This window comes from Ranitomeya imitator, chromosome 4 (assembly GCF_032444005.1).
Source record: "Ranitomeya imitator isolate aRanImi1 chromosome 4, aRanImi1.pri, whole genome shotgun sequence".
In the NCBI taxonomy this organism is placed as follows: domain Eukaryota; kingdom Metazoa; phylum Chordata; class Amphibia; order Anura; family Dendrobatidae; genus Ranitomeya; species Ranitomeya imitator.
This window is the reverse complement of record NC_091285.1, coordinates 434,544,877-434,568,641: the sequence shown is the minus strand read 5'-3', so window position 1 is coordinate 434,568,641 and position 23,765 is coordinate 434,544,877. Positions and strand designations below refer to the sequence as shown.

The 23,765-nt window shown below is 44.3% G+C and overlaps 1 protein-coding gene across 1 annotated transcript in view; it reads right to left on the bottom strand.

The window, feature by feature from the left end:
* Positions 1–23,765, bottom strand: part of HERC1 (HECT and RLD domain containing E3 ubiquitin protein ligase family member 1) — a 163,831-nt gene that overhangs the window by 22,622 nt on the left and 117,444 nt on the right. Inside the window, exons 45-54 of the mRNA XM_069765571.1 lie at positions 21,577–21,845; positions 19,203–19,255; positions 18,910–19,110; positions 18,576–18,750; positions 18,203–18,476; positions 17,841–18,054; positions 16,549–16,754; positions 16,245–16,372; positions 1,716–1,828; positions 1,331–1,528 (exon numbers count right to left, since the gene is read on the bottom strand). Coding sequence (XP_069621672.1) covers positions 1,331–1,528; positions 1,716–1,828; positions 16,245–16,372; positions 16,549–16,754; positions 17,841–18,054; positions 18,203–18,476; positions 18,576–18,750; positions 18,910–19,110; positions 19,203–19,255; positions 21,577–21,845 — 1,831 coding nt within the window. The remainder of the gene's footprint in view (positions 1–1,330; positions 1,529–1,715; positions 1,829–16,244; positions 16,373–16,548; positions 16,755–17,840; positions 18,055–18,202; positions 18,477–18,575; positions 18,751–18,909; positions 19,111–19,202; positions 19,256–21,576; positions 21,846–23,765) is intronic.

Below are 23,765 nucleotides of genomic sequence, written 5' to 3'. Positions count from 1 at the left end.
CCTTCATGACATGTGCCGCACATTTACGGCGCAAATAGTCGGCTGGTGCCAGAAGTGCATTTTTTTTTTCACAATTTCTCCCCATTTGGATTTTTTTTTCCCCTGTTGTCCAGCATACAGTATTTGGTAAAATGAATGGTGTCATTCAAAATTACAACTCGTCCAGCAACAAAACAAGTTCTCGTATGGCTGTGTGAATAGAAAAATAAGACGGAAAGGCAAAAAAAAACAAAAAAAACAGACAAACTGGAAATTGGCCGCATCGTGAAAGGAATAAATAAATTGGTACCAAAACATTGACAGAAAGGGTTTTAATTATTCAAATTTTATTTAGATCTTAACATTAAAATGTTGGTTAAAATAAATAAGGCAAAGTTTGCTTTGAACATCTCTTCTGGTTTTGTAGCTGTTTTCTGTGCTGCTTATAGGCAGATTTCAAAGTCATCCCCTCTATGATAACCTCCTGTTCACCAGGGGTCTGACCCCTGGTGTCTCCACAGATCCTGATAATTGCATCTTGAATGTAGTAAAGGTATGACTGCCCAACCTCTATACATCGTCTATGGGACTGTTGGAGAATGCATAGCATAGTGCTCAGCTTTCAATAGTAAAGTTTCAGTAACTCTAGACTGATTACCATCCATTTTTGTTGAAACTAATCAAAAACCCAAAACCAATTAATCGGGTCATATAGATACACTTAAAGCTATGGGCTACAGTTCTTCCAACCATTAATAAGGCTAGACATTTGGCTTGGATGAATATGCATATTTTCAAAAAACTTTCTCAGGATGTCAGATTTGTCCGAGGAAGCTCCGCTGCTGGAATGGCGCTGGTACTGGAGGGAAGTGTACCTGTTATTATTTTACTTAGGAGAACATAGTGATTGAGAAGGGGTTGTCCAAGTACAAGTAAACGGGCTGTATAAAGTAATCACTCTATGTGACTTCACTCTGCTGAGTTGTGACAGTGTGCGATGTGCACAAAGTTATGATTTCCCTGTACTCCCCTGGTGGGGTTGGCAGTCACATGCCGACTATTCCCAACCGTCTTGTCTAAATAGAAGAGGAGTCGATTTGGCATGCAACTGCAATTATGCAAATTACATACAGTCACTTGAGTGTCCTCCCACAGGAGAAAATCGCACCCCTTCACGATCTGACAGTCTGCAGTCAAAGAACGACTGCAGACTTTTCAAATCAACCTTGGACAACTCCGTGAAATAGCTGGTAGATTGAGACACAATTAGTAGGAGCCACCAATGAAAATGTTACACTTGTGGTCAAGAATACATCTTCCTCTTAAGAATGATATCTAATAGGACACAAACCTTTTCTATAATAATGCTCCAATTCTAAACGCTGTATACTAGTTGCATCTGTCACCTCAATGAGACCCAAGGAACCATCCATGCGACCAACCAACAAAGATTCTGGCAGGTCTCCTGGCCATGCACCTCCTGGACAATGTTCAGCCCACGCGATGGAGGAGATCCAATGAGGTTGAATATCCACAAGGCCTTTTCCCCCTGTTATATACACAATTAGAAAAAAAATACCTTAAAATATTTGTAGACCACAAAACAAGCAACTAGGAGAATCGTGGTAGGAATGCCAATATGTGACTAGAGGATTAGCTGTATAAATGATATACACAATTCACAAACTATACTACTGTGCTAACTATAGGCTACCAGAGGATGCACAGGTAGGTACCATTGAGTTGCCAGATATTGATGGTTTTTTCTAGCGCTCCAGCCAGATATCGTCCGCTAACACTCCAGCACACAGGAGACAGAGCAGGGTCTGCTTCTTCTGGGGAGCCCTCACTAGTGACAGGAGAGAAGAAGAAAAAAGATATTTATGGAAAAGGGAAGCCATGAATTGAAGGCTGCAGCAGAAAGGGTTAAGAACAAACATGAAGGCAGTAACAATAAGTTGACTTCCTCTGTTTCTTAACCCCTTATGGACTGGGCAATTTTTTATGTTTGCGCTTCAGTTTTTTTCCCTCTCTTTCTACCAACAGACATGACTATTTCCCTCTTCATAGTCATATGAGGGCTTGTGTTTTTTAAAGGGACAGGGTTACCGCAACAAAGAAGAGCCAGAAGACTGCAGCGTCTGGTGGCTCTTACTCCGCTGTTGAGAAGACGCACTTCTCCCATGTATTAAACGTGTTTGTTTCTTTCAGCAGAACAGGGGTTAATCAGCCATGATGGAAATTCCTGCATTCAGCTGTGCTCGCCTAACCACTCCTCTTCCCTATAAAAGCTGGGCTCGATTACCAGGTCCTTGACTGATTTAGCATTAGCTACATAGACCTGGAGAGTGAAGAGCTGGTGTTTGGAGAGCTGGAGGAGTTTATTTGTGACTGTTGCTTGGTTTGTACGCTTGGAAATTCCTTATCCTCTCCCATTTTACTTTCCTCCCCCTCCCTACACAACCTGGGGACTACCTCTGTTATATGTGAGTGTATATTTTGTGTGTGTGGAGTTTACTTTATACCCTTGTCTCTGTCCCCCTGTCTGTCGGGTTGGTCTACCGCGGTACATAGTAGCGCCTCTCTTCCCTGGGTGGGGGAAGGGGACAGAAGTAGGGCTGTTGTAGGAGATAAGGCAAGTAAGGAGGCCCTGGCATCTTCGCCATCTGAAGTATCCCGGGGAACAGGGCGAGCTAGGGCGCCCTTAGCGTTAGGGCCAGGATATGTGCCCCCTGGTCCCAGATCACTCGCCAGTCGAATTGTGACATTGTAGTTTTAAACAACACCATTTATTTTACCATATAATTGTACTTGAAAATGAGGAAAACAAAAATCAAAGTAAGGTGAAATTGTGAAAAAAAAACAGCAATTCTATCTTTGTTTTCACAGCTTCCACTGTGGGGTAAAAATGACCTAGGAATATGATTCTCAAGGTCAGTACAATTACAGTGATACAAAATGTGTAATTATATAATAATATATATATACACACAAAAAAAAAAAAAGCTAATCCTATAAATGTGTCCCTGCTGTGTACTGTGTAATGGCCGTGTCTGATCATGCCACGGCTCCTGGACAGGGAAGGTCGCAAAAGAGTATACAGACAGGACAACAGGGGATCACAGCTGATTCTTTCCATGAAGTACACTGCTAAAAAAATAAAGGGAACAATTAAACAACAGACTATAACTCCAAGTAAATCAAACTTCTGTGAAATCAAACTGTCCACTTAGGAAGCAACACTGCTTGACAATCAATTTCACATGCTGTTGTGCAAATGGAATAGACAACAGATGGAAATTGTAGGCAATCATCAAGACACACTCAATAAAGGAGTGGCTCTGCAGGTGAGGACCACAGACCACATCTCAGTACCAATGCTTTCTGGCTGACGTTTTGGTCACTTGAGTGTTGGTTGTGCTTTCACACTCATGGTAGCATGAGACGGACTCTACAACCCACACAAGTGGCTCAGAAAGTGCAGCTCATCCAGGATGGAACATCAATGCAAGCTGTGGCAAGAAGGTTTGCTGTGTCTGTCAGCGTAGTGTCCAGAGGCTGGAGGCGCTACCAGGAGACAGGCCAGAACACCAGGAGACGTGGGGGGATGTAGGAGGGCAGCAGCCCAGCAGCAGGACCGCTACCTTAGCCTTTGTGCAAGGAGGAACAGGAGGAGCACTGCCAGAGCCCTGCAAAATGACCTCCAGCAGGCCACAAATGTGCATGTGTCTGCACAAACAGTTAGAAACCGACTGCATGAGGATGGTCTGAGTGCTCGATGTCCACAGATGGGGGTTGTGATCACAGCCCAACACCGTGCAGGACGCTTGGCATTTGCCACAGAACACCAGGATTGGTAAATTCACCACTGGCGCCCTGTGCTCTTCACAGATGAAAGCAGGTTCACACTGAGCACATGTGACAGACGTGACAGTCTGGAGACGCCGTGGAGAGCGATCTGCTGCCTGCAACATCCTTCAGCATGGCCGGTTTGGCAGTTGGTCAGTAATGGTGTGGGGTGGCATTTCTTTGGAGGCCGCACAGCCCTCCATGTGCTCGTCAGAGGTAGCCTGACTGCCATTAGGTACCGAGATGAGATCCTCAGACCCCTTGTGAGACCATATGCTGGTGCTGTTGGCCCTGGGTTCCTCCTAATGCAGGACAATGCCAGACCTCATGTGGCTGGAGTGTGTCAGCAGTTCCTGCAAGATGAAGGCATTGAAGCTATGGACTGGCCCGCCCGTTCCCCAGACCTAAATCCGATTGAACACATCTGGGACATCATGTCTCGCACCATCCACCAACGTCACATTGCACCACAGACTGTCCAGGAGTTGGTGGATGCTTTAGTCCAGGTCTGGGAGGAGATCCCTCAGAAGACCATCCGCCGCCTCATCAGGAGCATGCCCAGGCATTGTAGGGAGCTCATACAGGCACGTGGAGGCCACACACACTACTGAGCATCATTTCCTTGTCTTGAGGCATTTCCACTGAAGTTGGATCAGCCTGTAATTTGATTTTCCACTGAGTTTGAGTAGCATTCCAAATCCAGACCTCCGTGGGATATTCATTTTTATTTACATTGATCATTTTTATGATTTATTGTTCTCAACACATTCCAGTATGTAATGAATAAAGACTGAAATATTTCATTTAGTGATATCTAAAATGTGGGATTTTAGTGTTCCCTTTATTTTTTTGAGCAGGGTAAAACATTGTTTAAGAACAAGCATGGAAATGTCTTAACATACAAAAAGTCGTAGTTACTCACCGATAACGGTGTTTCTCGGAGCCCATGACAGCACTACGGAGAGAGGGGATCCGCCCTTCAGGGACAGGAAACCTAACAGATAAAAGGGCGGTACCTCTCCCTCGCATCAGTTGGTTTACAGAGCATCGGAGGACCTCCAGGTTAGTTTACAACTGAGAAAAAAACCATATTATAACATATCTTAATAGAGGAACCCCGTGCCTATACTTATACTATATACACTATATAAATTATATTTAATTAAAGGTGCTCACCGCACTCGTGATGGGAGGGAATAAGCGAGTGCTGTCATGGGCTCCGAGAAACACCGTTATCGGTGAGTAACTACGACTTTCTCGGTCTCCCATGACAGCACTACGGAGAGAATTGCAGAGACTAAGCTTAGGGAGGGACCACCGCCTCGAGAACCCTTCGTCCGAAGGTTAAGTCAGACACAGAGGCTAGATTTAATCTATAGTGTCTAAAAAAGGTTGATGGTGATGACCAGGTGGCCGCTTTACAGATTTGCTCTATCGATACCTCTGACCTCTCAGCCCATGAGGTAGCTACCGCTCTTGTGGAATGTGCTCTTATACCATCTGGGATCTCATTCCCCGAGGATGAATATGCCAAGACTATCGCCTCCTTTATCCACCTCGCCAGAGTACCCTTGGATGCCCGAAATCCTTTTCTGGGACCCTGGAAACAGACAAACAGAGAGCCTTCCTTCCTATACTCTCGGGTGGAATCCAAGTATTGGATTAGGCACCTTCTGACGTCTAGATTATGGAAGTTCTGCTCTTTCTCATTTTTTGGGTTTGGACAAAAGGATGGCAGGGATACTTCTTGTGACCTATGGAATTTTGATGCCACTTTTGGCAAATAGGCCGGGTCAGGTCTAAGAGTGACTCTATCATCTAATATTTTAGTGAAAGGTGGATTGGAGGATAAGGCTTGAATGTCACTTATTCTGCGTGCAGATGTTAACGCTACCAAAAGAACAGTTTTAAGTGATAATGTTTTAATGGGAATCGTCTCTATGGGTTCGAATGGAGGACCCGTTAACGCCGAGAGGACTAAATTTAAGTCCCATGAGGGCACTTTTTGAGAAACTAAGGGCTTTGATCTTGTTACTGCCTTAATAAATCTGATTATCCATGGGTTGGCCGCAATATTATGATTATAGAGTGCTCCTAGAGCTGCTATTTGTACCTTAAGAGTACTAACCGCCAACCCCTGTTCCAGACCTTTTTGTAGGAACTCAAGTATTTTAGGAATTGAGGGCCCATCCTGGACTTTTACTTTGGAGACGGACAGAAATTTTTTCCATGTTTTCCCATATATTCTAGTAGTGATGGGTTTTCTACTTTTTAACAATGTGGTGACTAAGTTGTCTGAGAAACCCCTTTCTTTTAATAGTCCCCGTTCAAAAACCAGGCTGTCAAATGTAGGTTCGATTCCTGTGGGTGGAAGATCGGCCCTTGATGTAGGAGGTCTGGTATATTCGGTAGGACCCATGGGTCCGAGACCGATAGCATCCTCAGCCAGGAGAACCACGTCCTTTTTGGCCAGAACGGGGCTATAAGGATCATTTTCGTTTTGTCCTCTCTGACTTTCCGAATGACTGCCGGGATCAGAATAGTTGGAGGAAAAGCATAAGTCAATTTTTGAGTCCATGGAATCATAAAGGCATCTAGGGGCCTGTGGATTCCCTCCCGGGTTCAGTAAGCAGAATTTGTTCACCTTTTTGTTTTTGGAATTGGCAAATAAATCTATTGTCGGTGTTCCCCACATTTCTGTGATCTGATCGTAGATGGATTGGTTTAGGGACCACTCGCCTTGTTTTAACTGAGATCGACTCAGATAATCTGCTCTCTCGTTGTTTGAACCCTGAATGTGTAGCGCAGAGAGGGATAGTAGATTTTCTTCCGCAAGGTTGAAAATTTTGGTGGAAGAACTCATGAGTGCCCGAGACCTTGTTCCTCCCTGGTGGTTTATATACGCTACAGTCACTTTGTTGTCCGAAAAAATTCGGACATGATGCCCCTGAATATAAGTCAGAAAAGAAAGAAGAGCCTGAAGTACTGCCCAAAGTTCTTTTTGGTTTGAGGATGCTGATAGTTCCTGAACTGACCAGGTTCCCTGAGCCACTCTGTCCCCCATGTGAGCCCCCCACCCTCTGGGACTCGCATCGGTTGTTATTACCCGGGATATTTTTGTCACCCAAGGAACTCCTCTTGATAAGTTTTGGCTTTCCCCCCACCAACGAAGGGAATGAATAACTGAGGAATTTAGGGTAATCCGACTTTCCAAGTTGTTCTTTAGTAGTGACTGCCATTCTAGTATGTGCCACTGAAGCCCTCTTGTGTGAAATTGTGCGAAGGGTATCGCTGGTAGGCATGAGGACAGAGAGCCTAGTAGCGACATTGCTCTCCTTAGAGTCATGGAAGGATGGTGAAATGTTTGTGCTATCATGGCTAATATTTTGTCTTTTTTGGGGTTTGGAAGTCGACATTCTTGGACTCGGGAGTCTAATGTCAGACCTAGGAACTCCTGTACCTGACAGGGTTCCAACTTTGATTTTTTTATGTTTATGAGCCACCCCAAGTCCGTCAGAATAGTCATTACTCGGTCTCTCTGTTCTCTGCAACTTTGAGCCGAGTTGCTTGCGATGAGAAAGTCGTCTAGGTAAGGGACTATTAAAATATTTTGTTCCCTTATGTGGGCCATCATTTCCGCTATTATCTTCGTGAATATTCGAGGAGCTATAGAGATCCCGAACGGAACAGCTCTGTACTGGAAAAATCTTAATTGCCCTTTTATGGGAACTGCCAATCTTAGGAATTTTTGAGATTGATTGTGGATGGGCACATGATAATATGCGTCGGTTAGGTCTATCACGACCATGTAGCAATTCGGAAACAGGATTTTTATGGTGGACTTTATTGTTTCCATTTTGAATTTGTGATTTCTTACGTATTTGTTTAAGTTTTTTAGATTTATAATGGTCCGAAAGGATCCGTCGGGTTTTGGTACTAAAAAAAGAGGGGAGAAAAAACCTTCTCCTATTTCCTGAGGGGAGATTTCTTGAATCACAGATTTTTGCAGTAGGGAAATAATTTATTTCTCTAAAGCTGCTTGTTCTGCTGTCGAGGATCTTATTTTCGTTTCTATGTAATTCCGGGGAGGAAAAGAAATAAAATCTATTTTTAGACCGTACTGTATGATGTTTAGAATCCAGATGTTGTTGGATATTTTCTTCCAGGTGGGAAGGAATGATGTGAGTCTTCCCCCCACCGTAGGCAAAATGTCATTTGGAGGGTTTTTTGTCTCAAGAGGTATTGCCAAAGAGGTAACCTCTATCCCTTCTCCTGCCTTCTTCCCATTTATTCTGCTCCATGGGGGGTCTGCGGCGGAAAAATCTCCGGTTCCGAAAGGACTGCCTGAATGGGGCTGGACCTAAATTTGGAAACCCCTTCTTTTTGTCTCCCGCTTTTTGGAGGATGTCATCCAGGGTCTCTCCAAACAGAAAATTCCCTTCACACGGAATAGAACATAGCTTTAGCTTTGTCTGGAGATCTCCAGGCCAGCTCTTGAGCCATAAGGTTCTTCTGGCTGCGTTGGAGAGAGCAGCGGCCTTAGATGTTAACCGTACGGAGTCTGCCAAGGAGTCCGCCAGGAATGCTGCTGCTGCTCTAATTGCAGGGATAGAATCCAGTAATTTATTTCTGGGTAGCCCGTCTCTAATTTGATTTTCTAATTGGTCAATCCACACCATCAGAGATCTGGAGGTGCAGGTAGCCGCAACAGTAGGCCTCAAGCTACCCCCAGCCGATTCCCATGCCCCCTTAAGAAACGTGTCTGCTTTCTTGTCTAAAGGGTCTCTGAGGGTACCCATGTCCTCGAACGAGAGCGCAAATTTTTTCGAGGCCTTTGCCACCGCTACATCCAATTTTGGTGCCTTATCCCAGGAAGTGGATGCGTCATCTTCGAAGGGATACTTCCTTTTAAGCGAGGGCACCGAAGAGTTTCTCCTATCTGGTTTCTCCCATTCTTTTTTGATTAGAGATTGGACATTGGGATTTAGAGGAAAGGTTTTCCGCCTTTTTTGTCCCAAACCACCAAACATTACATCTTGGGCTGTTTTGTCAGGTTTAGGCTCCTCCACCCCCATAGTAGCCCTAACGGCTCTCACTAAGGTATCCACTTCCTCGAGTGGAAAACAATGTCAGCCCGAATCTTCCTCGGAGGAGGATAGGGAGGAGTCAGAATCGTCCGAATCTGCGTCTTCAGATGAAGATCGGACAGAGTGGGAATGTACTGTTTCCTTTATTTTAGCTTTCCCTTTTTTGGAGGAAGATACAGCATTCTGAACCTCAGATCTAATTATGTTTTTTAGTTCAGATGCGAAGTCGGGAGTTTCCTCACATAGTACACGCTGGATACATGATTTGCAAAGCTTTTTGTCCCAGGCTACTGGTAAAGCTTTGTCACAGATGGGGCAGGATTTGTTTTTTCTTTTCTCCAACTTCTTCTTTCCCTATTAAGGGAGAAGAGGGAGCCCCATTATAATACAGACTTTCACGAAGATCACTCACCATTCGGACGTGCAGGCAGGTACCGGTTCTGGAGGGGGCCCTGGGTCTGGAATGGAAGGTTCCCGAGGAGGTGAATTAGTCTTCGCAGCAGATCTGCTGCGCTGTGTAGAACGGCTGCTAGACCCACTCCTGGTGCTCTTAGGGTCTGTTTTCTTATGGTGCTGCTGCCTCGGCTGCAGCTCCTGTGGATCGCTGTCTTCCATGATTTACAGGGAGATGGTGCGACAACTAAGTGAGCACCATCTCCCTATTTGTAATTGGCGCCACCCCCAGCGTTCCCCGCACTTCCGGTCCTGCGTCACATCCTCCCGGGAGAAAGAAGCTACCGCGCATGCGCGTGGCGATGACCCGGAAGTCCAGCCGCATTTCCGGAGCGGCGGCCATCTTAGTACACCCGGAGCGTGCGCTTACCGGCACAGGAGCTCCGGGTGATCCAGCGCCCCTTCATCATCCAAATCGGCGGCGTTCTCCCTCCGCTCACCCCGAAGAACCCCTCGGTTCCAGCGGTGGCGGCTTCGGGAGCCGGAACAAGCCGCGGCAGGAGCCTCCTCGCTGCCGGTACCCGACCGCCCGGTCCCGGTCCATCGGTCTTCCTACAGGTACCACCGAAAAGAGGTTCCCTGTTCAGGGACAGGAAACCAACTGATGCGAGGGAGAGGTACCGCCCTTTTATCTGTTAGGTTTCCTGTCCCTGAAGGGCGGATCCCCTCTCTCCGTAGTGCTGTCATGGGAGACCGAGAAAGAATCGTTTGCGATCCCATACTGTAATGCCAGTATACTCTCCCCCCCCCCCCCCGGTCAGGAGCTGTGGTATGATCAGACCATATCCCTGCACAGTCAGACACAGCCATTACACAGTACACAGCAGGGGGACATGTATAAGATTATCTCAGCACAGGAACATTTTTTTTTAAACACATCCAATTGTGGAAGTAATTATTATTCCAAGACCTATTGATTAAAAGGAACTTTTCTTAGTGGGAAATACGTAAGCTACTTACCAGTAGAGGTGTTTTTCAGGAGCCCATGACAGCACCATAAGAGAGGGGATCCACCCTTCAGGGACAGGAAACCTACAGACATAAGAAGGGCGGCACCTCTCTCCCTCGTCAGTTGGTTTACAGAGCATGAGAGGACCTCCTAGGTTAGCAGCATATAAACAATTTTAAAACATGGTACAATTCACCCAGTGAATAAACTTAGGACTTAATGGAAAGAAGGTGTTGATCCATACAAGAAGAGAGGGTAGGGAATATAAGGGTGCTGTCATGGGCTCCTGAAAAACACTGCTACCGGTAAGTAGCTTACATATTTATTCAGTCGCCATGACAGCACCACGAGAGACTTTCAGAGAAGTAAAAGAGACTAGGGAGGGACAACTGCTTCAAGCACCCTTCTCCCAAACGTGAGATCGGAGGAGCTACCCAAATCTAGTCTATAGTGCTTAAGAAAAGTAGATGGAGAAGACCATGTGGCCGCCTTACAAAGGTCTTCAATCGACACCTCTGATCTCTCTGCCCAGGAAGTAGCCATGGCTCGAGTGGAGTGAGCTTTTATACCTTCCGGGATCTGCACGCCACCTGCTGACTAAGCCAAAGAAATTGCCTCCCTGATCCATCTAGCTAATGTGTTTTTGGATACTCTAAGTCCCTTTCTAACTCCCTGGAAGGATACAAATAGGGAATTATCTTTCTCCCAAGTGTTAGTAACTGAAATATATTTAAGAAGACATCTTCTTACATCTAGCGAATGGAATTTTCGCTCTTTATCATTAGTGGGGTTAGAACAGAACGAAGGTAGAACTACTTCCTGCAATCTGTGAAATTTTGAAGCTACTTTCGAAAGGTAAAGAGGATCAGGTTCCAAGAAATCTATCCTCTTTAAACTGCATGTATGGAGGCTGTCTAGATAGGGCTTGTAGATCGCTAACCCTTCTTGCGGATGTGAGCGCGATTAACAGGGCCGTTTTAAAAGATAGGATTTTAATCGAGACAGTATCAATAGGTTCAAAAGGCGCATCCATCAGAGATGCCAGCACAAAATTTAGGTCCCAAGGAACCAAATTCTGCTTAACTGTCCTGGACCTAGCTGCAGCTTTGAAGAACCTAGATATCCAGTGATTGCTGGCTAACTTACTATTGTATAGCACCCCCAGAGCAGACACTTGAACTCAGAATGCTTGTGGCTAAACCCATCTCTAAACCACTCTGTAAAAATTCCAAAATTTTATTAATACAGAATTTTTGGTTAATATGAGTCCCTGAGACATCCAAGAATTTTTTCATAATTCTGACATAAATGTTTGTCGTAGACATCTTTCCACTGTTTAGTAATGTATTTACTAGGTTTCGAGAAAAACCCTTCGCCTTTAGTAATGACCTTTCAAATTCCACGCCGCTAGATATAAATTGGCGACTCGTGGATGGAGAATTGGGCCCTGGGAGAGGAGATCTGGTATTTCTGGGAGAATCCAAGGCCGAGAAATTGACATCTTCCTCAGCCACGGAAACAATGACCTTCTGGGCCAGAATGGGGCTACCATGATTACCCAGGCCTTGTCCTCTCGTATCTTCCTCAAAACTATCGGAATTAAGTTTAGAGGGGGAAAGGCATAAGCGAGTTTGAAGTGCCATGAAATTAGGAGAGCGTCCACTGCATATGGGTTTTCCCTGGGGTTTAAGGAGCAGAACCGGTGTAGCTTTCTGTTTTCCTTGCTTGCGAAAAGGTCTATGTCTGGATATCCCCATAATTATACAATCTGGTTGAAGATGGTCTGATTCAATGTTCAATCTCCCTGCCCGAGTCTGTTGCGGCTTAGATAGTCGGCCACGACATTGAATTTTCCTCTTGTGTGAAGAGCCATAAGAGATAATAGATGATTTTCGGCCATCTGAAAAATACGATCCGCAACATCCATTAACAAACCTGACCGAGTACCTCCTTGATGGTTAATATAGGCTACGGTCACTTGGTTGTCTGAAAAAAATCTAACATGTCTACCCTGTAAGGGTATAAGGAAATTATTTAAAGCGCGTTCTACCGCTAATAATTCTTTCAAGTTGGACGATGAATTCTGTTCAGTATGAGACCAGAGTCCCTGGACCCAACTATTTTCCATGTGTGCTCCCCATCCCTTGGGACTAGCATCCGTAGTTACTATTCGGGACACATCATTTGTCCAGAGAACACCTCTACGTAAGTTTGGTATGTGCGTCCACCAATGTAAAGATTGTACAGATTCGGTGGATAGTGAAAAAATATCATCAAGGTGACCCGACAATTGACGGGTGTTATGCAATACGTCCCACTGTAGTGTTCTGGTGTGATATTGGGCCCAGAGGACCGCAGGGATACACGATGTGAGAGATCCTAACAGTGACATTGCTCTTCTTATAGAGACTGAAGGTTTTTTAATCACTTTAGTTACTAGTTGTTGCATCCCATCTACTTTTGCATCTGGAAGGCGACATTCCTGCCTACAAGAATCTATGAGGAGACCCAAAAACTACTGTACTTTAGAGGGTTGTAAACGGGATTTTTTTAAATTAATGATCCAACCCAATTCCTGCAACATTGAAGTCATTTTTTCTAGCTGGTCAGTGCAGTGTGATTTCGAATGACCCACGATTAATAAATCATCTAAATAAACTATTAAGATGTCTTGTTCGTGAAGGTGCGCCATGACTTCTACCATTATTTTAGTGAATACCCGGGGTGCAACCGCGACACCAAATGGAAGTGCTTGGTATTGGAAGTGTTCTATTGAACCATTAATTGAAACTGCCACTCTAAGGAATTGTATTGGGACGTGATAATAGGCGTCTTTCAAATCTCAGACAACCATAAAGCAATTGTTAAACATAAGCTTTATTGCCGTCTTTACAGACTCCATCTTGAAAGAAGGAACCAGCAAAAATTTATTTAGGCCTTTCAAATTAATGAAGGTATGGAAGGATCCATCAGGCTTTTTAATTAGGAAGAGGGGAATAAAACCCCTTACCTCTCTGTATTGTGGGTACATTAATCAGCACTCCTTTTTGCTGAAGTTCCAGGACTTCTGATTCTAGTGCCAATTGTTCTGCGGGAGAAGAACGGACAGGTGTTAGGCAAAAATTGTTTTGAGGAAACCTTTGAAACTCAAACTTTTGTCCAGTTGCAATAATACGGAGGTCCCATGCCCATGGGCTATTGGAAATCTTCAACCAGGCCGGGTAGAAGGCTGAAAGTCTTCCCCCCCACCTGGTCCAGCAGTCATTGAGGTTTTTATAGTCTCGAGAGGTGTTAAACATATACCCTCTACCTCTTTTCCTGTAACTGTCATATCTTGATCTTTCTCTATTTGATCTTCTGCGATTGAACCATCCATTATTGTATTCCCATCTGTATGAGGTTCTTCCTAGGAAGGGAAAACGTTTTTTGTTATCGCCTCCTTTTTCTAACAGCTCATCAAGTACTGGCCCAAACAAGTCCGCCCCCTCACAGGGAATGCCACATAATTTTGATCTGGCCTGTAAATCTCCTGGCCAACACTTTATCCATAGAGCCCTATGGGCCGCATTAGACAGGGCTGAAAATTTGGCTGCTAATTTCACCGAATCCGCCGAAGCGTCTGAAAGAAAGGCTGCTGCTTCTTGAATTATAGGAAGGGAAGCCAAGATCTCATTTCTAGGAACTCTGTTCTTAAGTTGATCTTCTAGGCGGTCAAGCCACACTATTAGCGACCGTGCTGTACAAGTAGCCACAATCGCTGGTCTCAGATCCCGCCGCCGTTTCCCAAGTACCCTTAAGAAAAACGTCAGCTTTTCTGTCTAACGGGTCTTTTAGATTGCCTAGATCCTCAAATGGTAGCGAAGACCTTTTACATGCTTTGGCTACTGCCGCGGCGAGCTTCGGGGCTTTATCCCATGAGGATGATGCTTCTTCCTCGAACGGATACCTCCTCTTAAACGCTGGTGGGAGTGATTCTTTCCTCTCAGGTTTCTTCCACTCTTGTGATCAAAGCGTTTATTTTATTAATCACTGGAAAAGACCTGCAGGTTTTTTTGATCTAAACCTTTAAACATTATGTCCTGCATGGACCACTCTGACTGGGGTTCCTCAATCCCCATTGTATTATTTACTGCTTTAACAAGCCGATTGACTATCTAGTGGTAAGCAGGAGTGACCCGACTCAGCGTCCATAGATGAAGAAGACGATGGTGAGGAATCTGAGCTTAGCTCGCCCGAGTCTGAACTAAAATCCGCCATTGGAGACATAGGTTTTTTTCCCCTTTTTATGGGATTTAATAGAACCCCTGATTTATTGTCTAACCAAATCTCTTAAGGTAGACGTAAGGTCAGGGGCCTCTTCCTCTATTAAGTGTTTTATGCAAGTCCTGCACAACTTCTTGTCATAACTATCCGGGAGTGGTTCCCCACACTCGCCACACTCCTTGTGCTTGGCCTTGGCGGAACATTTTCTCCCCTAATGAAGAGAGAGGAAATATAAAGAGGGGCAGAGTATCAGTAAGTGAACATTCACGTAGATCACTTACCCAAAGTGCGTAGTTCATGGTACCGTAGACAGTGGGGGGTCCTTCTTGGCCGGTGATGTTTTACGGCCCGAGGACTTGCTTGACTTTTGAACACTTTTGGCTCTACCAGCGCGACTACTGCCACTAGATCGCCGCTGGGAGATAGCATGGGTCTCTTCTATGGGCTGAGGCTGCTGCTGCTTTTCAAGCTGCGGTGCTTCTTCCTCTGGCGACTCCATTTGTAAAAAATGGGTCTGAGACACCCAGCAGCTGCCATAACCTTCCCTATATACGCCCCCAACGGTACCGCCTCCGGATGGGGGTCAGCAGGATCTCCGAGTGACCTGCCCGGTACCATCGTGTGGATTGGTCTCCCCCTCCCGAGGCCGCGCCCCCGGCCGACAACAGGGTCCCCCCCCCCCCCAAGGCTCCGCCGCACTTGCTACTCCGTCGGACCATAGGGATACATCTCCACCCGGCGCAGCTCTACCGCGCATGCCCGGCTGCATCACCAGACTGCGCCCCCGGCCGCATCATGAGGGTGCGTCGCTGGTCTCGCCAGGGAACGCCCCTTCCGGTCACGACCGCGGCGTGTCTGAAGACACCCGGACATGCCGGCCGCCGCTCGGACCGAAGCGCTCACCTCCGCAGGACGCAACCAGACCCGGAAAAGACCCGCCAGACACGGCCCCAGGAGAAGGTACTACATACTTACCTGGCATCTGCGGCGAAGGGTCACTAGGAAGCAAGCCGTACTGAAGGCTGCTTCCCTCTGCTGACACCTGACACAAGGCAGTCCCCCTGCTGTGTGGTGCATCCTGCGCCCTGGACAGTCCGAGGTAGGGGCCCTCCTGCTACCTGTGTCGGACCGCCAGGGCTGGGTAGTCTTCTTTTCTTCAACCTTTCTTGACAAGGTCTGTCTGAAGAGGTTCGCCTGTCAGGGACAGGAAACCAACTGACGAGGGAGAGAGGTGCCGCCCTTTTTATGTCTGTAGGTTTCCTGTCCCTGAAGGGCGGATCCCCTCTCTCGTGGTGCTGTCATGGCGACTGAATAAAACTCTCTTTAAGTAAAAAAAAAAAAAAAATAGTAATTGGTACGCTTTGAAGTGGGTTCTAAACATACTACACACTTCTTGCGAGCAGATATATTTAGTACATATGCAATACATAGATTTGTATAGCAGATACTGTACATCAGTATGGCAACATGAGCACTGATTTTCCTGCAGCCAACAGCCAAGAGAGATTAAATGCTTTCTAATATATGTTTTGAAACATATACTAACGGATCCTACTGTCTAATAATGTGTCTGTTAGGTATAATGGGTCAGTCAACAGTTATATAACCATTTCAATGTCAACAGAAAGTTCTCAGCATAATTGGCTCTGTCAGGAAGCACTTACGGTTTCTGGAAAACACAGGTTTGCTGCAGAAAACACTGATTCCGAGTGACATTCCAAACTCTGACAGTGCCATCGGTGCTGTTTGTGGCCAACAGACCCTTCTTATTGCACCAAACGGAAGTGATCACCTGGAAAACAAAAACACTTTTAGACTATTAACTAGTTAACTTTATTGTCTATTAATCTCCCGGATTGTACATGTAACCTCTTGGCAGTCAAAATGCCATGAAGTAAATTTACTATTGGAGGAAGAAAAATAAAGATGGATCTGGTTTAAAAAACAAGAAAGCGACATAAAACTTACTCTGTTCTGATGTGCTTCCAGTTTGGTAAAGGAACACTTTCTCAAGTCTCCAGCCATATCGGCGAGAGTTTGAGGGGCAGTCTGATTATCACGATCATGGGCAGCCAAGGTGCGGACTAGCTGCTGAGCAGCCCATTGCCGATGCTGGGAGGATAGCCGGGAAGACAAGCAGCAGGCAGCCAAAGCATTTGCCAGTTCCAAAGGACCTGCAGCATAAAGGTACGAGAAGAATGCACAACTCCTCAACTAATAATGTGATCAACACACCTCATGAAAGCAACAAATCACAGTGATTGTAATATTCGAAAAAATATAAATATACTGTGATATATATTTTTATATGGACATAATAACGGGAAGAAAGTCGCAAGGACTATACAAGCCAAAAAAAAAACCACGACAAAAAAATCCCAATGGTAATTTAAATCAATATAAATTTATTAAGTGACCAGGAAAAGATGATGACGCATGACGTCGCGCATCACATGACTCCACCACCGCCAGGCGTCCCGTCACCATGGCAGCGCATGCGTCACAGGATGTGGTAGGAATTCTGGTAGGGTGCACTCAGTCTGATCCTAGATGACGAGGCAATTGCTACGCCATGTGTATATCCATGATTCTCCCTCCATCAGCGGATAATGCTCTGATTGGTTCCTGGGGCTTTTTAAACCAGCACTTCCCCTTCCCTTTCATACCCCTTGAGAAAGGCTACACCGCCGAAACGCGCGTCGGGGTGGACGCTCCTACACTCTTTCCTGGCATATTCGGGTAATTATACCATTTATTCTATGCAGCTTTTATCTGGCCCCTGCCATTTATGCCTTATAGCATTTTGCCAGGCTTTGTATTGATTAGGCGTGATGGGAATTGTGCAATACCTATATATCATGTTATCTAATCGTAGCATATGGATTCCGATTTGCCTTTATACATGTGTATTTTGTTGATATATATATATATATATATATAGATATATATAGATATATATATACATATAATATATATATTAATATATATATATATATATATTAATATATATATATATATATATATATATATATATATGTGTGTGTTTTTGTCTTGTGAGCATCCCTATTTCTGACATGAGTTAGTAGTCGTACTCCCTTCCTTGGTTATTCCTTTTGTCATCTTTTCCTGGTCACTTAATAAATTTATATTGATTATTTAAATTACCATTGGGATTTTTTTGTCGTGGTTTTTTCTTTGGTTTGTATCAACTAATGATGTGCAGAAAACCACTTCTGAGATGGGTACGCAGGGCCTCCTACCTCTTTTCTCCATCTCTGTTTTGTCATAGTTTGGCCGCAATTTCGCACCCTTATCTGCAAGCAGAGCTACCAGTGCTTGGGTCACTACAAAGTTGGGAGAGGTGACCAGCTTGTTTTCTTCAGCAATTCCACGGAGAAAGCTTGGTAGAAATTTCCTCTGCACAGGGTCATCCACAGTAGTTAGATTCACACCAGTTGCTGCAGATATCAAATTCTGTGAAGACACCAAGCAGACATGTCTTTACTTATCTTCACGCTATATACTGCAGAAGACACAAATCTAATAGCAGTTGCACAAGGACCAATTAAAAAGGAAAGGAAATCGTACACTTAGGTGCAATAACTGCAGATGAATATCTAACCTGGGTGCAAAGCTGGACGAGAAGACGGGCAGCACTGGGAGTACTGGACGCCAGGCAGCCTACAGCTGTGCTCAGGTATGCTAGACAGGAGATGGGTTTGCTGGTCTTGCTATGTAAGCCACGTGAGCGGTCAGCAGCATTGGACAGTGTATTCGAGGGACTGGTGGAGAGGCCAGCTCTACCTGCTGCAGCCAAGCACATGAGGCGGACCAGAGTGCGGATATCGGTGAGACCCAGAGACTCCAAGCCGGCAGCAAGGCTACAACTAGACCCACTGCAAGAGGAGCGGGATACGTTACATTGGATATAGAAAGCAGCCACAGTAAACAGGTAGAAAATAAATCAATTATGTGGAGCTATAAAAAGTACAAACCTGACGGAAAGTAGTGAAAGTGCACGCATCACCATGGTCCGAGCCAGCAGGACTTGTGCAGCCGCTATGACCCGGCGTAGGGCCATCACACGGTCATGAGGATTTACCAGAGCTGCTGCCTGTTCTCCCAGGGTCGTTCGGCCCGATGAGCTCTTCTCCAGAGCACCTTGGCAGCCTGAGGAGAAAGCCGAAAATAGTGACAATGTGTGTGTGTTCTAACAAAATGGCACAATAGACATGTCTACCATGAAACCACCATCCAATGGCCCTCTGAGTTTCACCACAAATGGCTAACACTGTTATTAAGGGATTCTTAATCCGAGCCCCAAAGTACCTATTTGCATTAGTGTTTCCTCCATGCTGTTGGTGGCAGTGACCATGGCTACAGAAGCCCCCAGAGGATCGCTGTCCGGGAACTGCACCGGCTCTGGTACAATCCTACGATCATTAAGGCCGAGAGGTCCAGCTAGAAGCTCAAATTCTTCTTCTCCAGTCAGCTTGTCATCCTCATCAACATCCAGCATGTCCCAGTCTTCTGTGGAATACACCGCATAGTCAAAACCACTTAGACCAATGCTGTGTTATTACGCTGTTGGTGTAATGTGTAAGGTAGTGGATATATCCTACCTTCATAGACACTGTCTTGTTTGCCAATTAAGTCAGGAGCATGTCCTTTGTACCTAGAGCACAGAACGGGTCATCAGCTTCTTACATCACGTGTCATATGAAGAGCAGTCATTTAGGTAGTGCTCCTTGGCTCTCTACTTATAGGTTATATTGGCTGCAGAAATAGCATAACACAAGCGTAACACTGATTCTTAACGTTCCAATGTATAATCAACTTCCCATACCTAAAAGGGTTTTCTGGACTTTCTTTACCATCAAGCCATTAATTCATGATTCGGAGCACAGATTTTTAAAAATGATGCCCAACAGAACCCACTGATCCGATTCCTGCTACATTTAAAGGAAATCTGTCACCTGGTTTCTGCCACCTAATCTCAGAGTAACGTAAAATAGAGACAGATACCCTGATTCCAGAGATGTATTACTTATTGGGCTGTTTGCTGTAGTTTTGATGTAAAAAAAAAAAAAAAAATCACTATATTATCAACAGCAGATTATCACTAGAGGACTAGTCAACCTGCTGCCAAGTAGTCCTCTATATTCATGACCTCTGTATAACCCCTCCCTCACCACTGACTGGCAGCTTTCTGTCTATGCCCAGTGTACACAGAAAGCTGCCAATCAGTGATGTGGGTGGGGTATACAGGGCTCAGCATTCAGAGAACTGCTAGATCTTCAACAGGTGAAACAGTTTTTAACCCCTTTCTGACCTCGGACGGGATAGTACGTTCGAGGTCAGATCCCCTGCTTTGATGTGGGCTCCGGCGGTGAGCCCACATCAAAATCGCGACATGTCAGCTGTTTTGAGCAGCTGACATGTGCTCGCAATAGCGGCGAGTGGAATCGTGATCCACCCGCCGCTATTAACTGACAGCGGCATTTAACTACCGCTTCCGGCCACGCGGCCGGAAATGCGCGCATCGCCGACCCCATCACAGCGATGCGTCAGGATAGTAACCATGGAGGTTCTTGAGACCTCTATGGTTACTGATGCCGGTTTACTGTGAGCGCCACCCTGTGGTCGGCGCTTATAGCAATGCAGGAATTCAGGTACATAGGAGCGATCTGAGCTCCGCTCCTATGTAGCAGAGTCGATCAGGCTATGCCAGCTTCCAGCCTCCCATGGAGGCTATTGAAGTATGGCAAAAGTAAAAAAAAATGTTTAAAAAAATATGAAATAAAAAAAAATATAAAAGTTTAAAATCACCCCCCTTTCCCCCCATTCAAAATAAAAATAAAATCAAATATACACATTTGGTATCGCCGCATTTAGAATTGCCCGATCAATCAATAAAATAAAGGATTAACCTGATCCCTAAACGGTGTAGAGAGAAAAAAAGTTTGAAACGCAAAAATTACATTTTTTGGGTCGTTGCTGCATTGCATTAAAATGCAATAATGGGCGATCAAAAGAACGTATCTGCATCAATATGGTATCATTAAACACATCAGCTCGGCACGCAAAAAATAAGCCCCCACCCGACCACAGATCACGAAAAATGGAGACGCTACGGGTATTGAAAAATGGCGCAATTGTTTTTTTTTTTTTTTAGCAAAGTTTGGAATTTTTTTTCACCACTTAGATAAAAAATAACCTAGTCATGTTTGGTGTCTATGAAGTCATAATGACCTGGAGAATCATAATGGCAGGTCAGTTTTAGCATTTAGTAAATCTAGTAAAAAAGCCAATCAAAAAACACCCATGGGATTGCACTTTTTTTGCAATTTCACCGCACTTGGAATTTTTTTTCCCATTTTCTAGTACTCCCCTGGGAAGGAGGGGAGTGAAAAACGACACGGAAAAACGGAATTTCCCAAGGTCATGAAGGGTTTAATCAACCAATAAAGTAAGTGATACATCACAGGAATCAGGTTCTTGGCCCCTACATCTGCGGCTCTCAGATGATGTAACAAAACCCTGGTGACAGATTCCCTTTAAACATTTCAGGAGCATCCAGACCCATATATGCATCATCCATCATTTTTACTGCTTGTGCAATGAATGGAATAACTGAACATAGTGTGTTCTCACTTCTTCCAAGTCACAAACTAAAGACATTTGGAATGGTAACCCCTTCTATATGGTTATCCCGTAGACTTGGCAGACCATGAGAGAAGGGATGATTCTTTAAGGTCACGTTGCAGTGGCACTCTGGATAGAAGTCGATGTAGATAGGAAGGGCACCATAATTTTATTTAAATATGGAATGTAAATCCTTCCTTTTTGCCTTGAATAAGTGGATTGTTTCAAAACAAATACAAAAATAAACAATATAAAAAAGCCCACCTAAGGACGCTACTACATAAAACAATGACTGCAGCAGTTTTACATGTCAGATTTTCATCTAAATAACAGTAGCCATAAAAGTCTTACTTCTCTGATGCAGTAGCCTTACGCTTGCTCTTCAGACTCAAATACTTTTCTCGGCAGCTGCCACATAACAGATAGTATGGATTCCCACTGCCACATTCTCCTCCAAACCAGCCATCCACATACGAGCCATTACTACGGTACCCCTGCCGGTTGGCACTGTGCCCGCAGCCAGGATGATACCTCTTCATGTGTTGATTGAAGCTCAGCACGCTGGCCTCACAGAGCTCACAGATCACCACCTCTTCTCTCTCGTCCGTTTCACAGACGTGCTGGAAAGGAAACACTAGGTATGAGCATTACTGAGAATGGTGGCTGCAAGGACAAGCAAGGCCGCAGCGGAGCCAAACACGCACAGCAGCACTCCATGATGTTACGCAAGCAACACTTTCCATATACAACAGATAGGGATAAGCAAGATCATCGACAACTGGCATGCAGAGGGCGGCAGAGTACACGGACAGCTGGAGAAAAACACAGCAAAGCGAGGGAAGTACGAGTTAACCCTTTTACTGCCAATAATGAGTGCGAGCTATCATGGCTTAATATAGCGGATAGATATTGAATATAAAAATCTAAATCTTAGCTTTGGAATATTATTAAGAATCCAGCCTCTTCTGTATCAAAATGCTCATACCCAAAACGGTCAACAATTTGTATGTAGTAATGACGGTGAGCGAACGTGTGCAGATAAAGTGTTATCTGAGCATGCTTGGGTGTTAACAGAGTGACTTCACTCTGTTAACACCCAAGCATGCTCAGATAACACCTTATACCAGCATGTTCGCTCATCACCAGTAGTGATCCATCTCTTCCTAAGTGACAGGCTGTTGGGTAAACAAGGATCGCTATGTTGGATTTTATTATTCCCAATCCTTTGTTGTCATCGGGCATAATCTGCTACCAGAGAAGTGGAAGGGAGGGCTACAAGTGACAGCAAGGAAGACCAGCATGCGAGAGTCAACTGCCTCTCAATACAGCAATCCATAGGTGGGAATCAGAATTTTGTTTTAAAGCACTCCCTTGTATACAAAAGGACCCCTTGACCCCAACCACACGGCATAAGACCAATGGTGATAGGCAGGAGTTTGGGGCTCAAATTTACATAATTTAGTGAATGTTTGTGCATATCAATTTAGACATACATGGTAGATATGAATTCTGCATAATTAACCTCCTATGTCTCAGAGACAATATATATATATATATATATATATATATATATATATATATATATATATATATATATATATATATATATATACACACACACACACATTTTATTTTTCAGTGCCTTTCTCTGTAATAAAAAAAATGATTCTCAAAATGCTTCTAAGTGTTCGTACACAAGACCATATTTTCGATCTGAGTGTTCTCCGCTAAAAAAAAAAGCATATGGCAAATGAACAGTGGGGTAGTGCAGATAAACACATTTATTTCACTGACCGAATATGCATGTGAAAAAAATTAGCAACATGTGCGATTTTTCTGAAAAAATATTGGAGGTCTATGGATGTGACAAAAAAAAAAAAAAATCGGATGCCGTAAAGACCCATAGTATAGCATCCTAATTTTATGGACACATTGCAATTCTGTAACATAGGAAACTGAAAATGGTCTTGTAAATGATTAATAGCGGTTGCTGCAAATGGATAATAAGTGAGAAAAAAATTGTCTGACTTTCGTGGATGAAAATCAGACCATTTGCTTATACCGACTTGTGACCATAGCATGTACTGTGCGTCTAATAGTAAAGTGTGTCCTAAGAAAAATGCAAATGATTGAGTGTAAGGTGCAGAGAAGCATTTTCACAATGCAAATATATATATATATATATATATATATATATATATATATATTTTTTTTTTTTTTTTTTTCAGATGTTCTTTGTGCATGTCAAATGTAAAAAAAATCATTTCTTGTGCTGTAAGTTACAGCCCTACACTGCTTTTTATGACTTGTGATTCAATAAAGAGGACCATTTTTATTTAAAAAAGCAGCTGCTAAGGTTTTCCACCATCTGCTCAGCTTGGAGGAGCTAATAAGGGAGATTATTATTTTTTTTTTTTTAAACATAGCTTTTCATTAGTGAAAGATGATTAAAAGAGTTACCAGGTTATACCGAATTAGGACAGACCCCCCTATATTGGAAAACACCCACTAGAAATGACAAGCAGCTTGTTTAGTTAGCA